The sequence below is a fragment of the Haliaeetus albicilla genome, chromosome 22, assembly GCF_947461875.1.
Source record: "Haliaeetus albicilla chromosome 22, bHalAlb1.1, whole genome shotgun sequence".
NCBI lineage: Eukaryota > Metazoa > Chordata > Aves > Accipitriformes > Accipitridae > Haliaeetus > Haliaeetus albicilla.
This window is the reverse complement of record NC_091504.1, coordinates 13,952,959-13,968,487: the sequence shown is the minus strand read 5'-3', so window position 1 is coordinate 13,968,487 and position 15,529 is coordinate 13,952,959. Positions and strand designations below refer to the sequence as shown.

General features: G+C 44.9%; 1 protein-coding gene across 2 annotated transcripts; it reads left to right on the top strand.

The window, feature by feature from the left end:
* Positions 1-603: 603 nt before the first annotated feature.
* On the top strand, positions 604-3,779 carry SOCS1 (suppressor of cytokine signaling 1). 2 transcript variants are annotated; one of them, XM_069809942.1, is made up of 2 exons: positions 604-847; positions 2,780-3,779. In XM_069809942.1, the coding sequence occupies exon 2, from the start codon at positions 2,855-2,857 to the stop codon at positions 3,476-3,478; it is 624 nt and encodes a 207-aa protein (XP_069666043.1). In that variant the 5' UTR covers positions 604-847; positions 2,780-2,854; the 3' UTR covers positions 3,479-3,779. The 2 variants fall into 2 exon arrangements, with proteins under 2 accessions (XP_069666043.1, XP_069666044.1); XM_069809943.1 differs by lacking the exon at positions 604-847 and adding an exon at positions 943-1,567.
* The last annotated feature ends 11,750 nt before the right edge of the window (positions 3,780-15,529 follow it).

Sequence of the window (15,529 nt, the reverse complement as noted above, 5' to 3'; positions counted from 1 at the left end):
TTGAGCTAGCTGCCAGGTCTGAGCCTTGCTCATCGCGTTCCTCTAGTGTCCCCTCGCCTCCCTCTGGCCTCAGAGCACTCCTGCGCTCGGGCTTCCCAGGCAGCACCTCCTGCCGGGCCAGCCCGCCCCTGCACCCGCTGCCTGGCGCTACCCGGGGGGCACCGGCCGCACCGCCGCTTCGCTGGGGGCCGTCCAAAACCACACGAGCAAACAAGCGAGTAAAACCAGGTTTAGCGGGGCAGGAGACACGGGGTCGCCAGAGACCAGCCCCAGCGGCGGGGCGGGGCGGGGCGGGGAGCCCGCGGGGGCGTCGGCCGCAGCCCCCGCCGCCGGGGTCCCGCCGCCGGGGGTCGGGGCAGCGCCCGGCGGCACCGCCGGGGCGAGCGCTCGGCGCGACGGCAGCTGCCCACGGCGCTGCGGCGGCTCCGGCTGCGGGCGCGCTCCGCGGGAAGCCCGGGCGCCGCGGGCTCGGCTCGGCTCGGCTCGGCGCGGGTCGCCGCGGCCGTGACTCATTCGGAAAGTGAAAGTGAAGCGGCGGCCACGTGTTTTCGGAGAAGTCGGGGGAGGAGTCGCGCGGCAGAAAAGCGCCGCCGCCGCGTTAAATAGAAAGCAGAGGGCGATGAGGGGGCCCAGAGCGCTGGAGGTGCCGCCCGCCCGCCCGCCCCGCGGGAGCCCCGGCTCGCTGCGGCGCCAGGCGGGCCCCCCGCGCGGAGGATGCTCAGCCGGCCGCCGGGGCCAGGACTAGCCGCCGCCGCCGCGCCGCCGGCCCCGGCGCGCCCCTGCCCGCAGCCCGCCCGTGTGCTGCGCGCTCCGGGGACGGCCCCCGCCCGCGGCGCCCCGGGCGAAGGTAAGGGGGGGTCTCTTGCTCGCGGGGTCCTCGCCAGCCGCCGTTAGAGGAGGTCCGGTTTCGGCGGCACGCCGAGGGAGCCCTGCCTGCCGTGCGAGAGCGTGGTGGCTTTGGGGGCTTTTGCCCTTTTTTTTTTTTTTTTTTTTGGGTTCCATTTTTTTTCTTTTCCTCCCTCTCTGGCTCAACGTCCGTGCTCAAGACGGAGCTCCCGAGCCCGGTATAAAGCAGCGGGAAAAACAATAAAGCGGACGCGCAGCGGTTTTCGGACGGCACCGCTCTTCTCCAAGGACGCCGCACCCTCGCTAGGCGGTGGGAAGCGGAGCAGCCCCCGGGCCGAGCCGGGGCCGGGCCCCCGCCGAAGGCTCTGCTGCGGCGGGGTCGGGGCAGCCTCGCAGCGGACGCCAGCTCGGGCTTTCGGGCTCCGAAGACCGGCGCGCCCCGCGTTTGCTCGGCGCTCTCGGGAGAGGCACGGCAAAGGCTCTCTTGGCTACGGACGGCTTCTGCTGGGGATTTTTAGATCTCGGGCTTAGTGCTTATTTCTCGCCAGAGTGCCCTGAAATTTCATTTCTGTTAACTTTAAACACTGAGCAACGATCCTGGCCCAGTAATTGGAAAAACTGACATCAGTTTCCTTCTGCTGTGTAAAGAAAGCCCAATGCTACTTTCAGCCTGTTATTTGCCAGCATAAGGATTTTACAGCCCTCTTTGCTGTTTCAGGAGGTAATATGACCTAAATGAAACCAAACATCAAGTCGTTAAATTAGCACAGACAGGAATCCGGCTGCGTACTTTCTTTGAAATCCTCATTAGCATGTTACCCTGAACCGTAACGTGGCTGAGGGATTCATTTCTGAGAATACTTCAAGGATTCTCAACAAGCTGCTGCTGCAGATCTATAACCGACTATGGGGATAAATCCTAAAATCTATGCTTGCCAGTAAGGTCAAGGCAGCCAGCGGAGACGTATTGAACCACACTGTCAGAGGTAGATGTTTCAGGCCAAACTCATTCCTGGTGCAGCCCTGCTAATTCCTTTGAAGTAACACGAGGGATGAATTTAGTCCCTCATGCTGAAAGATATATCAATAGGAAGCAATTTAGATTGGGCCACTTAAAGTGCATGTAATACAAAAAAGAGAGAGAGAGACTGAGGAGTAATGCTTTAAGGGTTCATAGAGGTTGATTTGTGTAAGCTAGCGAGGTTGTAGCATTGCTGTCCCAAGGGAAAGTTGGGGGAATGGGAAATTGCCTTTTATGGCAGAGCCTCAGGTTAACAGGAGAGAGGAAGGCAGTTTTAGGATTACTGTGTAAATTGGCAGTGTTACAGGCTGCCCTTCCGAGTTACGCTTCAGTTGCACAATGGCACCTGTTCACCTCGCCGTCTTCCCCAATTATCGGGAGACATACCCAGCTGCAGAGTTTACATTTCCTTCACCCGCTTTCTCTTTTTCACACAATGCACCAACTGATGATGATGTCCAAGTTCCGACATCTCAGTTGGGATTGGGGAAGGGAAGGAGGGAGGTGCAGAGAAATTGGTAACTTGGTTGTAAAACCTTGTTGCTTTGTTCTCTAAAAACTTGAGAATCGGATGGAGCGTACACAAGCTAACTTCTCATTGAGAGGGTCCCGTCATTTGACTCGCTCTAGGTCCGGATACACTTTCGTGGACTCCTAGCAGGGAAACTGCATTATCTGTTGTAGCTGTTAGTGATCCTTGCTAAGTATTTTTGGGGCTGTGGACTTTGTCGTAGCGGTAGACTGCTAATCTTGTCAGAAAGTGAGCGGTTGTTTGCCCAGTGTAAATTGGCAAATGAATATTTTATTATTTTATAATGAGTGGGAGGCATGTGAATGGAAGACTTGGTCATTCAGAGATTGCAGCCGCTTTTCTCTGGGGATCTCACATCGTGTCTCTCTTTGGCATTTCAGAATAGCTGCTGGAAAGCTGCCCTGCCGTAGCCGCTGACGCTATGGAAGACCGCATCCGCTGGTCTAGGCTGTAGGATGGTAGCGCACAGCAAGGTGTCAGCAGATAACGCAGTTGCAGCAGACCCGAGATGTCTACTTGACCCTCCAGCACGGGATCGTTCGCAGGCTCGAGGCTACCACGGCCCAGGCCGGCCCAGCACTGTGCAGGCACCGAGCAACACACACTTCCGAACCTTTCGCTCGCAAGCGGATTTTAGTAGCATCACTCGAGCAAGCAGCCTGCTGGATGCCTGTGGCTTCTACTGGGGACCTCTGACTGTCAGTGCTGCCCACGAGAAGCTGAAGTCTGAGCCCGAGGGCACCTTCCTCATCAGGGACAGCACGCAAAAGAACTGCTTCTTTGCCATCAGTGTTAAGACTGCGACTGGGCCCACCAGCATCCGGATAAACTTTCAGACTGGGCGTTTCAGCCTGGATGGCAGCAAAGAGACTTTTGACTGTCTGTTTAAGCTGCTGGAACATTACCTAAGCTCCCCGAGGAAGGTACTGGTTACCCCCCTGCGCAAAGTCCGTGTGCAGCCCCTGCAGGAGCTCTGCCGGAAGAGCATTGTGAAGACTTTTGGAAGAGACAACTTAAACCAGATCCCCCTCAATCCTGTTTTAAAGGACTATCTGAAATCCTTCCCATTTCAGATATAAGTACAGCATTAACTGTATAGGGACACGGGAGATGCGTAAAGAAATCCAGCTTCCTGGGTTTTTAAACATGTTTGACAGCGAGCAAACTTATTTTTGTAGCAATTTACTGTATTTTGGGATGCAACTTGAACACTTGACTTCTTATGTTTACAAAAACTGTTTGCACAAACCTGGGGTTCTAAAACCCTGGCATAACTTTTCTGCCAAGCAGAATATTTTATTATTTTATAATATTTTTAATGATATTAACGTAATAAACTTTATTGTGAAAGTTTTTAAAAAAAAAAAGAAAGCATCTCTGTTTTTAAAGGCTCTGGTGCCTATTCTGCTGACAAACTTCAACTGCTAATTGAGTGTGTAAGCGCAGACAGGTCTCCACATGGTCCTGCTCTTTGCCCTACCAAACTAGCCTGTTTTAGTGCTAGTCCAGCAGACAGAGGATTCCTGCCCCAAAAAGCCTAAAATAGAAAGATGTAAGCAAGTAGAAAATGTACTCTGGATGAATCTGCCCAGGAATCTAGCTCTCTTCTAAATCCACGAGAGCAGGAACAGTGTGTTAAGGCTACAGTGGTGCACAGTGTTTGAAACGGTGAATCAAACCCTTCGCTGAGCTAATTGCACCAATTCTAGCTTGCCTTATTTCTGTTAAAAGCTACAAGGCTCTAAGCAAGAAGGGGTTGCTGTCTGACAAAACCGAACCACATGAATGTCAGCGGGGAAAAACAAAACTGTCCAGAAATGCCATTCCCACACTTAAAAAAGGCTGTGAACACTGTATCATGATGATGCATTGGGGGAAGGATAGCTTAGTTCTCTCTTTAAATTGGCATACACAAAATGGCAAAGGTGCAGACATCTTTAGACTTCAAAAAGGTGTTTCTTGTCTTAAATTCCTGGTTATCTACAGAGCACAGGCTTGACACCTTAAAAGAATCTATGCCTTAGCTCCATGACAGGATCCAGAGAGCATAAACCTGTAGATTTGCAGCTCTAATTTCTAGTGGCTAAACAGCATTTAGAGTCTAAGTTAAAATACATTAGGCTGTTTTGTAATACTATTTGTAGGAAATTGGTGACGGCACCACTGGGTTTCTATCTGCTCGTAAAATGCAAAATCAGTGCCCCATAGAGCTGTAACTGTGAATGACTTGAGATGTCTAATTTGGCAAAATGTCACCTGCATTATGATAAAGTGATTCTCCCCTCCCCCAAGCATTTCCTGAAATCCATGAAAAGCTGACTTAGAAGACCAGCTGAACCAAATCACTTCAAAGAAGGCAGAGTCTTTCACAGAAATGTACTCTTATCAGCACAGATCTATGGTGCTTACAGTAACTGTAAGCAGTAGATGAAGTCATCTTCAGAGTTTGGAAGACAAAAGGTCTCTCCCTCTACTGTGAATCACATTCCTTTTAAAGCTAAAGCCACTTCTACGAAACATCGAGTATGTGTTATGTAGTGTTCCTTACTGAATAATTTGTTTAATATCATTTACTCTACAAAATTAGCTCTTACATTGTTGATGTTTCTTTGGAATAAATAGGTTTCCTCCTCAAACATGGCTAAGGATCACTCACAGTGCATTGGACATTGTGAAAAAGGGAAAAAGAAAGAATATAGAGGCAGTATCATGTGACCCTTTATTATGCTGCTTCCCTAAAAACGTTCTTTGGACAGGTCCTGCCTAGCAGTCTCCCATTCCCTTGTCAACCATCCCTGGCTGAGATTACCAGACAGCATTTCTGCTTAATTCTAAAGCTGGAATTAGTTGCTGAACAATGCATCTTCCCACAGCAGCTGCAAGGATATAAATTGGGGAAGTAGTGAAAGCTGGGCTACGCAGCAGACACAAGAGCAGAGCTAAGGGACTGCCTGAATGTGAATAGCTATAAGAAGTTAAAACTGGAAAAAAAAAAGTCTTTGTATGTTGAAGGCTGCCAAACTGGTTTTCTGTCAGCAGAGATTGTTATCTCTTTCCCTGTCCCACACTGCAGTATCTTTTAACCCTTCAGGCCGCAAACTGATGACTTGCCTTGCTATATAAACGAGTGTCCACATAACAGCATTAGTGGTAGAACAAGCCCAATGTAGCTTAGAAGGTTCTCCGCTACCCCTGATAAAAATGAGACGAGACCTAGATATACACTAAGGGGCTTCCCACTGAGAGGCATGGAATGAAAAGCATAAAGATTGAGCCCATTTCATTTTTTTCCTGGCAGAAACAAACCTACTTTCTTTCTCACTCCCTTTTACTGCTTTAGAGTAAGTTTAGCAGAAATGATCCATATCCTCCCACATGAAGTGCCTAAATCCCTTCATTTTGTCTTTAATATGAAATGCAAATGTGGGATAGCTCAGAAAAAAATATAATCAAAACTATATATGAGAACAAGAAGGTCAGAATTGTATAAAAGGTCTCTTATGGAAAGAGGAGACAAAGCTGGCTTGTATTTTTAAACTACCTATCTTTTTACCTGAGTTATTCTTCTTCCCCTGCCTTCCTTTCCTTCTCCCTCTCTCTCCCCAGCATACAATACAGTGGCCAGGCAGATCCTCTTTCTAGCAAGTATACCAAGAAACTCAATCCTAACCACAGTATGCGTGTTCACAATGTCACTCTGACTTGCCCTCTGCAAGGGCTAATGAAGGGCTAAAATGTCTGCTTACCTGTCTGCACTGATTTAAGAACTCTGTCACATCTAAGAAGTCTAATCCTGAAGATTTCTGTAGTAATTCCAGCTGTCAAATCTCGCATCCTCTGTTTAAGAAAGTACCCGCAAGGTCAAATAGGGAATTTGCTGTATTCTGCACCTAAACTAATGGAAACCCATCACAGTGCAGTGATTTTAATCTGCCCTGCTAAATAGTACACGCAGTCCCTCCTCCTCTTGCCCAGCTCTTTCCTCTGACCTTTTCACTCCTGGCTGTGGCTGGAAAGCGAAGTAAACAGGCCATCTCATAAAGGACCACGGAAGAATTTGAGCCATGCTCAGGAGCAGAGCGAAGCCACATTTTCTGAAGAGACTGCAATATTTAGAGTTAGTGCGGAAGGGACAGCTTTGAAATAATCCCACTTGCAGCACGGCTGTGTCGCCCGCAAGGACCCTGGGGGCCTCCGTCCCACAGAGAGCAGCGGGGTGGGAACTGCAGCAGGGTCCTGCTCCAGGGCAATGCTCCTGTGACTTTACAGGCAGCAAGACTGAGACTTCCTCGCTTTGCAGGCTGAAAGACACGTTTATGTTCAGAGCAGGTTAATTTACATACCATGCTGCAGCTGTAAAACACTTGCTAATGAATACAGCTAATTAATAGAACTGTAGGTGTTCGGAGAACCTCGTTAATTTAGCCGTGAAGAGTTATTGAATGCTCAGTAGGAGCCTCTTGAATGACAAGCATAACCTTACCCACTGTGAAGCTGTGGTCACACTAATTCTGTTATGATTGAAGTCATTTACAAGAAGTGAGGCTTCAGCTGCAGTCAGCACTGTTGCTATTTTCAACAGTCAAGAAAAAAGTGTCCCCTAGGGCAGCACGCTGACCGTATCTAGCCATCAATACTCTTCATCCAGCTTGTACTTAATCCTCTATTGAACAGTGTATCCGCCCCCTGAACCTCCTCCTTCAGCTCCAGTGTCAGCCCTTTCTGCTGTGCTGAGCTGTCATTCAGTCCCTGGCTCTCCTTCCACCCCTCCATTCATGGTGCTGACAGTTGTGTGAGCAATGCATTTTTTCATTAATTCCAGACAAAGGCTGTGTAACAGTGACTTAATTTGGACTCTACATTGCTTTCTGTGCAGTCAAAGTGTAAGCTAACAACTGCATGTGCAGTAGGTTTCCAGGATGTTTCTCCCAATTGCAAAGTGCCATTCAAGACTTGTCATTGCCACTGACTTGTCTGTTGTCATACATCTGCACAGTACTCAGATCCTGTCACTGTATCTGACTTTTTCCTCCACAGCTGTTTCCCAACATAGCAGCCAAATTTGCTACACCTGGGTCCAATTTGCTCTTTGTGTCACCACAAAATAACAGAAACACAGGCCAGCAGGCAGCTAAGGAAAAGCCCAACCTCTTCCACCCGTCCCAAAACATAACCACTGCTCAAGTATGGCAAAGCAGTGAAGGCCAAAGAGTCAGAATATAAACTCTTGACTGACAGATGGGAGAGTTTGCCACACGCCAAAAGTATTTCCCCTCTGTCTGGACCTCAGTGACATGCTTTGGATGTAGTTATTGAAGACAACAATGATAGAGATGATGCTTGTGCATAGCAAAGAAATTACTCTATAGTCTTCAGCTATGAGAAGAGCACATACTGTGAGGACAGAATAGCAGCCAAATAGAATAGAACAAATAACTAACCATGCCACAAGCCACACTTGCTTAGCTTCCTTCATTCTGCTCCTCTTGATAATACTAGCAAGGCAAAGTAGGATCACCCTTCTGTTGTCATTTTAATCTCAGTTATAGGTACATTTTTTTGTAGCTCCCAGCCATGTAGAAGAATGATAAGTCCAGTCACCACTTGTAATGAGTTCTCTCTCCTTCTGTGAATCACTACTGCCTGGCCTGCTTCTGCTTGTGAGCACAAAGATTCACCTTCACTGGCAGGGAGTTTGGGTTTTTTTTTAATTCTCTGCTGCTAACTGAAATAAAGCAACTGTGAAGATTTGCTTATTTTTTACTGAATAAGATCCACTGGTCACTGTGCTGTGCTTGTAGGTGTGCAGAATCCCTCCAGACATGGCTGTGGAAGTAAAGTTCTGACTGACTGGTAAAAAAAGGGGAACTATCTTTACATGATTAGTATGTTTTTAATCAGAGGCTTCTCACACACTTATCTATTGCCAAACACTTACCACTTCTTCCATAGAAATACTCATTAAATGCCTCTTTCTTCCCAACGTAATTAATTCCTTTTTAGTTCTGTTTTTGTTACAGGAAAGGGTTATTTGGTTTAATCTAACAGTATCCTTGTTTACACACGATTCTGAATTCTACAGCCTGTAGCTGTCTATACTGAATACAGTGGGCCAAAACATGCTTAGGTTTACAGTGCGATATTCTATGGGCAGATCCAAAATGCTGCCAGGAGGCCCGAGAGGACACTGACTCAGGCATCCGTATACTTGCAGTATTGCATGGGCTCGGGACACGTACACAGTGTTGTTAGCTTAATGCAACTTGTGGATCAGATCTAGTGATCATCAGTGGGACATCAGTTCCACAAAGCCCCTTTACTTATATTTTACAGCATCTTTGCATGCCATAAAGATTCGAAGGCTAGAAGATAGCAATACATTCGTCTAGTTTGATGTTCCGTATATAAAAAAAGGCCTCAGAAGTTTCACCAGGAATTTTCTGCAGTGCAGAAGTTATTCCTGCAAAGCACAGAGTTAATGCCTGCTGTGTAAGTGAACACTATCAAAGCCAATTATGTGAATTAAACTTAGAGTTTTTAGGCAGACATCCAATCTCAGCTGAAGGATGTCAAGCACTAAAGAATTTACTGTGTTCTTCCATGTGCTCTTCCACCAGTTAACACACTGGCTGCATTACAATGCAATTTATCTTTTCCGATCATCAACGCGTCTGGTCAGTTACAGTTCTCTTTCCATTTGGGATTACAATAGCAGCATGGCATGACTGCAGGTGCAGAGGGAATAAAGCCCTAAAGTAGATGGTGGGACATTTTTTCTCCTTACCTGACAGAACAGGACTGGGCACAAGGCTGGCTGCTTTTGTGTAAGGTGAGCTAGTCGCCACCCAGGACTTCCTGCGCTGGGTAACAAGAGAGGAAAGTCTTGATCATCAGTCTTAGTCGAGCACATTGGGAAAGCAGAGGAATCTGAAGTTGTTATAAATCAAGTTCCTCCCTCTCTCAGGCAGCTGAAATGCAGATAGTGAAGAAACCGTAACTACCGTGCTAAAATAACATGTGCAGGCCACACAGACAAACGACCTGGAAAGATGCACAGTTGGATAGATAAGTAGGATAAGTAGTTTAGGCCTTTACTTAGATGCTGTCAAATCTCTGGGAATTTCTGGGCTCTCTTTTAGTTGCTTTTCATAGTATAAATGGACATCCTGGCTCAGTTAAAAAAGCAAACAACTATTTGGCCCTTCCTTATTCTACCACTGACTGGCCTCCTGATACTCCACTGCAGATTTTGAGCAGCAGAAAAGAGATCAGTGGTTTCAATAAAGACACATAATATGTACACAGGTGAACATGTTAGTGATGAGAAAGGAGAAGAATGAACTTAGTAGCAAGCAAGAAAAAATAGGAAAAATAATTAGCAAATTTTCAGAGGAGATCTTATTAAAGGGTGGCTTTACTGTGATGAATGCTGGGACATTTAGTGGTGGTGTCAGCAGAAACAGAGAATAGGGGGTAGGGAGATCGCTTGAAAAGGAAGGCACAAGTGCGATCAAATCTCGAAGTCTGTACTTTCCATGTAGCTATAAAGCCACCCTTTCATTTGGTTACAATGGTCCCAGGTTAAGTTAGAGTGAAAAGTTACCAGTGTACTGGCAGATGAATACCTTGTCACTGTAAAGGAAGCCTCTGAATTCAGTTACCTTTATCTTAGACTGAAAATCTTAGATAATTTCACCAATCCCTTCCACCTTTCACAAAGTTTAACTGAAAATAAGGTGCTTTAATATAGTGGTCTAACAGGCACCCTAGAGGTAGCATTAGCACAGGACAGCCAGCAGCTGCTTGAAGTCAAGTGAGTGCGGAGGAGTTCCCAGCACTGTACTGTTTCCACGGATCCTGAATTGACGGATACTTTGCAAGACACAGCGTGAATGCTAAGAGATTGGGAGGACACTGTGGACCCATTATTTCTCCTGGTAAATCTGCTCTAATCACAACATTTACACATGTTGTGGGAAAAATAAAAATGTTAACCATATTCAATCACAGGTTTATCATATCAGAACATACATCTAGAGTGAAATGTTATGATATGTTATCTCCAGTGAAATCAATTTCCAGGGAAGATCAACTTTTCTATAAAAAATATGGTTAAATAACAGTAAGTATCTGTCCTGGTTTCAGCTGGAACAAAGTTAATTTTCTTCCTAGTAGCTGGTACAGTGCTGTGTTTTGGATTTAGGATGAGAAGAATGTTGATAACACAATGATGTTTTTAGTTGTTGCTAAGCAGTGTTTATACTAAGTCAAGAACTTCTCAGCTTCTCATACTGCTCTGCCAGCAGAGGCTGGGAGTGCATAAGAAGCTGGGAGGGGACACAGCAAGGACAGCTGACCCAAAGGAGCCAAAGGGATATTCCATACCATGTGATGTCATGCCCAGTATATAAACTGGGGAAGTTGGCCAGGGGATGCCATGGCTCAGGGATTGGCTGGGCGCTGGTCAGCAGGTGGTGAGCAATTGTGCTGTGCATCACTTGTTTTGTATATTCTATTATTATTTATTATTTTCCCTTCCTTTTCTGTCCTATTAAACTGTCTTTATCTCAACTCACGAGTTTCACTTTTTTTTTCCCCAATGCTCTCCCCCATCCCACTGGGGTTGGGGGGCTGTGAATGAGTGGCTGTGTGGTGCTTAGTTGCTGGCTGGGTTTAAACCACAACACTATCTTTTTAAATTTAAATCTAAAAGCTATGGTTGCATCACAAAGATTTCTTACCTGATAGAGCCCCAGCTAACTCACAGGTTGATGATGTGAAACCATATCTATGCTGTTCAGTTTTGATACTGAAAGTGTGTATACAAGATTGTGTGCAATTTCCTGCCCCCATTCTTTCCAGCTCTGCAGAGTATTTGCAAGTCTCCCCTGTGCCCTTCAAACTGAAACTGATAACTGTCTTACATTTTCACCCTAACCAAACTTTCCCCAAATCAACTTCCCTACAGCAGAAACGAATTATTACTGGAATTTGAGTCAGATTGAACTTTCAGGCTGAGATTTTAGGTATCCTCTCTGGGATTTGAACAACTTCTAGTTCCCAGACAGAGCACTGAAAACAGAAGTGAACATAAAATATTCTCCCCCAAAACATTGCAACACAGACTTGACTAAGGCTTACAGATTTTGTAACACTCAGTGAAATAGCCTTGTTTGTTTTTTTCTTGACCTGCCTGTATACCACCCCTGTTCAGGCAGTCTAGAGAGATCTGGAGATGGATTTGGCTGGAGATGGATTTGGTATATCCTACAGACTCATGACACTGAAGTAGGATAGGTATGATTTCTAACATTATCACCAGAATGAATTTGGGAGATATATATGCTACACAAGGAGTAAGGCTACTAACTACTTTCTTAGCTCTCCCCAGATAAAAACCAGTAAACCTTCTTGCTAGACTCTTCTGGCATGTATTCTACATACATAATCTGTTCAGAAATACTTTTGACAAACGCTTCAGAGATTATTTTCGGTTTTCTGTCCTCCTTACGCTCCCATTTGCTCTCACCAGGTAAGTTGTTCACACCTGCTACTTTAAACAGTTGACTTAGGTGCAAATCAAAAGCTTTCAGAGACAGACGCCTAACTGCCAGGGGTCAATTAGATCTGTAAATTAGGTGCCTAAAAGACATCGTGTGAATCCTTCCTCAGGTTTCTCCCCGGTTCCCAACAAGGCCAGCTGTACAAAGTAAAATGAAATGAGCCATGAAAGCTTTACAAGTATTACATAGCAATTGTTTTCTGTTTAAAACAAACTGAAACTACAGTTCAGTACCTCAAGCCTTTTTCAGCCATGAGATAGGAATTTCCCGTTTCAAGTAGAGGGATCTTCTGTGTAAAACTGGCAGCCGACAGAAGCTTTTTGCAGACAAGACAGTATAGCAGCACAGTAGTCCAGAGCACAAGCTACACTCTTGTAGTCCACAGCTCTGCAACATATCATGTAGCTATCGCCTGTATGTATTTGGCATGTACCATATTTGTATAATCATATGCAAAGTAGATGGTGCCTTTAATTTCAGTTCCAGTGTTCTCAGCCCAGCACATTTGGTAATGTAATTTCCATTTTCATACAAGAGTTTCTGGCTGCTGTAAATTTTCTCATTACTGTTGCTGCACAGAAAAAGCTAGTGACTGGCTGAGCTGTACTAATAGAGCATACAATCAACCTGTTGTTCAGCATAAATTTGGTATAGTTTTCCTCTCTATGGACATTAATTACAAAGGTCCAGGTGTACAATAGCATTTACAACCACTATTGTTCTTACAATTTGTCAGTTATGCCAAATGATTACTCTAAGTTTCCATTCAGTAAAGAAAAGAAAAAGAAGGCTGCAATGAGAGAAATCTTAGACCTCACAGGGGATTCATTACTGGCCCAGAGGGCAGAGCTGTCTAAACCATCTCAAGCCTTATGCAAAAACTGTTTTATAGCATTCAGTATGCTGTTGTACACCGGGTTTGTATACGCTTCCAACAACCGGTAGGTCTACACCTGCTGCTGTAATTTATCAGCTCACTGTAAAAAGCAGTGAACTGCTTTCCGGAGTGGATAGCTGAAGCAGCAGGAGTCTAGAAGAAGGCTCAGAGATGATACGAGTGTTTGCACCCAGGGACAGTGATTCCTGGGTTTCTCTGTCTTTCTCTAAACCTGAGAAGCCAGACCCGGTAAGCATCTCATGGGGTGGTGTGGATGACCTTCTCAGCTAACTTGTTTGTCTTCAGGGCCAGACTGACTGTCATGATTGGCAATTAAGGGATGTTGTTAAGGGATGGCTTTTTCAACAGGCTGCAGTGTCATTTGTCCTGGGGAATTAAATACCTCACCTAATTTGTGTGTTGCAGTTGTAAAGGTCTCAAGCACTGGTGAGACATTTAAAATGTCTTCCATTTTCTGTCAGGGACACGCAGTTTTGAGGGCTAAGCTTAGCACAGAACACACTGGGAACACTTGCTACCTTCTAATACACGAAGTCAAACGAGTGGCCCATATGCCACTCTGGCCTTGAATTTTATGAATAGAAGCCATGTACATACTGGTCAGAGGGATCTTCTCTGGAGTCTAAATGCAAATAAAGAAGGACAGCTTTTGTTTTAGGAGCGGAGAGTGAGGAGGAGTGTGAAATAGCAGGGCCTACTGAAGCTGTAAGGCACAAAGGATGCTCCAGTTAGCCACAGAAGTACTTGGGATAGGAAAAGAAAATAGGAAAGAACAGAAATTCACCCTTTGGATGAAGTGCTGCTGAAATGAGGCTTAGGACTCTGAACTCCGAACAAGGAAATTATCTCCTGCCCTGTGATTCTGGAATCTTGCGTTATATAGTTTGTACAAAATATCTGTTTGTAAATAGTCTGAGTGAAGCATTATAGCTCAGACTCATAGGCAGAGCCCTTTCCCAGGCATCAGGAACCCTTAGTTTCATTCTGGACTCTGCCAACAAATTATTCCATACATCACACTACTTCAGCTTGTAATCTCCCCCCAGCTTTTATCTGTATGGATAATTTAGACTGATTTTTCACAGCACATAACAGAATGTGTATCATCTTTACTATTAGGCAACACTGCAAGGGTTTCAGTAACAGAGTACTCATTAAAGAGAGGTTTGGCTTTTTTTAGTTCATTATGGCCTATTCTCTTTCCAGTCCTTTTACAGCTGCCCTGCTGAAACCACACCAAATTCTACATCATGCCTTCATTCCCTTACCTGTGCAATGGGTATCATGCTCTAGTCCTGGAAGATTTACTGTAATACACACAGGGATTTAGGAAGAGCCTTTAATTCTGGGGAAGAAAAGTACAAAGGCTTAGGTATCAAGAAGTATTTGCTGATTATTTTCCAATATGACTAAGTATTATTTTATCTATTTTTAAAACAAATACACCTAATGAGGAAGAAGTTGTCCGTGTGAACTCTGCAACCAGTACTGTGTATCTTTTTATTATGCTTTGGAACTAATAAAACCTAGACAATCTTTCTTGCTGATAAGTGTAATTTATGCACTGCATGCAAGACCATACACAGACTCATTGCAAGGTGAATACATTGACAATTTCAATCACAGATACTGAAATAGCTTAGGACTTCCAAATCTGCATTAAAAGACACAAGTGAAGAGTACAGGTAAGGCTATGTCTGTATACTAAGTATAAAGTGAGGACTACACAGTCCAGGGCTGCCTTTCTCAGCCATCCGTATTATTTTCTCCTTGCTCTCCTATATATCTCATTTTTTTTTGTAATTTCAATACAGTTTTAAGACGACAATGATTTTAGAATGCAGAACAGTTCACATCCATCCAAAATACACGTTTTGGGACTGTAAACCCAGATAGATAGGTTTTAGCAGTGACATTTCTACTAGGGAAGAATAATCTCTTCTGACTCCTTAAAGTTTAAAATACCACAGTTCATCTGCCAGACCTGAACCTCTGATCCAAGTGAAAGGAAAAGCTGACTGCTGCATACAGTCTTCTGTAGTGACATTGTATACAAACCATTATCTGTTAATATTGTATACGAGCCCAGCTGAAGCCCAAAGGCAACTGCATATGAATGCTAAACACAACGCATAGACGTACTCCAGGCTGGTATAAATAGGCTTTGAGTGAATTTATGAGTGCACGTGTCACTCCACTAGCTTGAATGCTAGCCATTGGTGAAAGAAAAAAACCACTGCAGGGCCAGCTTGAAGCAAATGCCAGGTTTAACTAATGGCCAGCGGTCTTCAGGGTTTCTTATAGGGCATAATTTAATCTCTAAACTAACCGTCAGAGAAAATGTCTTCTCTCTAAAGGAAAATTCTGTGTGAAATCTGGGAAGACTGTAGCATGTCAGAGGAAAACATCCTGGAAGGCTGTGAAATTTTGGAAGGAGGTAATGCATTTGAGAGAGCCTGAGAAAGTAAAAGCTGGGTTTTGAAAGAATTGCATAGAGGGAATAACAGCTGCAAGGACATGCAGGTGGTTCTCACAAGTTCTCTTACCAGCTGTAATTTCTGTCATAAAAAAGGAGTCCCAAATGCAGAACAATTATACAGCTAGTTTAGAGCTTTTTACACCAAGATTCAGATATGTTACATAATTCAACATAGTCCTAAAACTGCTCA

Excerpts from the sequence above, each read along its gene's own strand:
- SOCS1 (XM_069809942.1), top strand. The coding sequence starts at position 2,855 with ATGGTAGCGCACAGCAAGGTGTCAGCAGATAACGCAGTTGCAGCAGAC.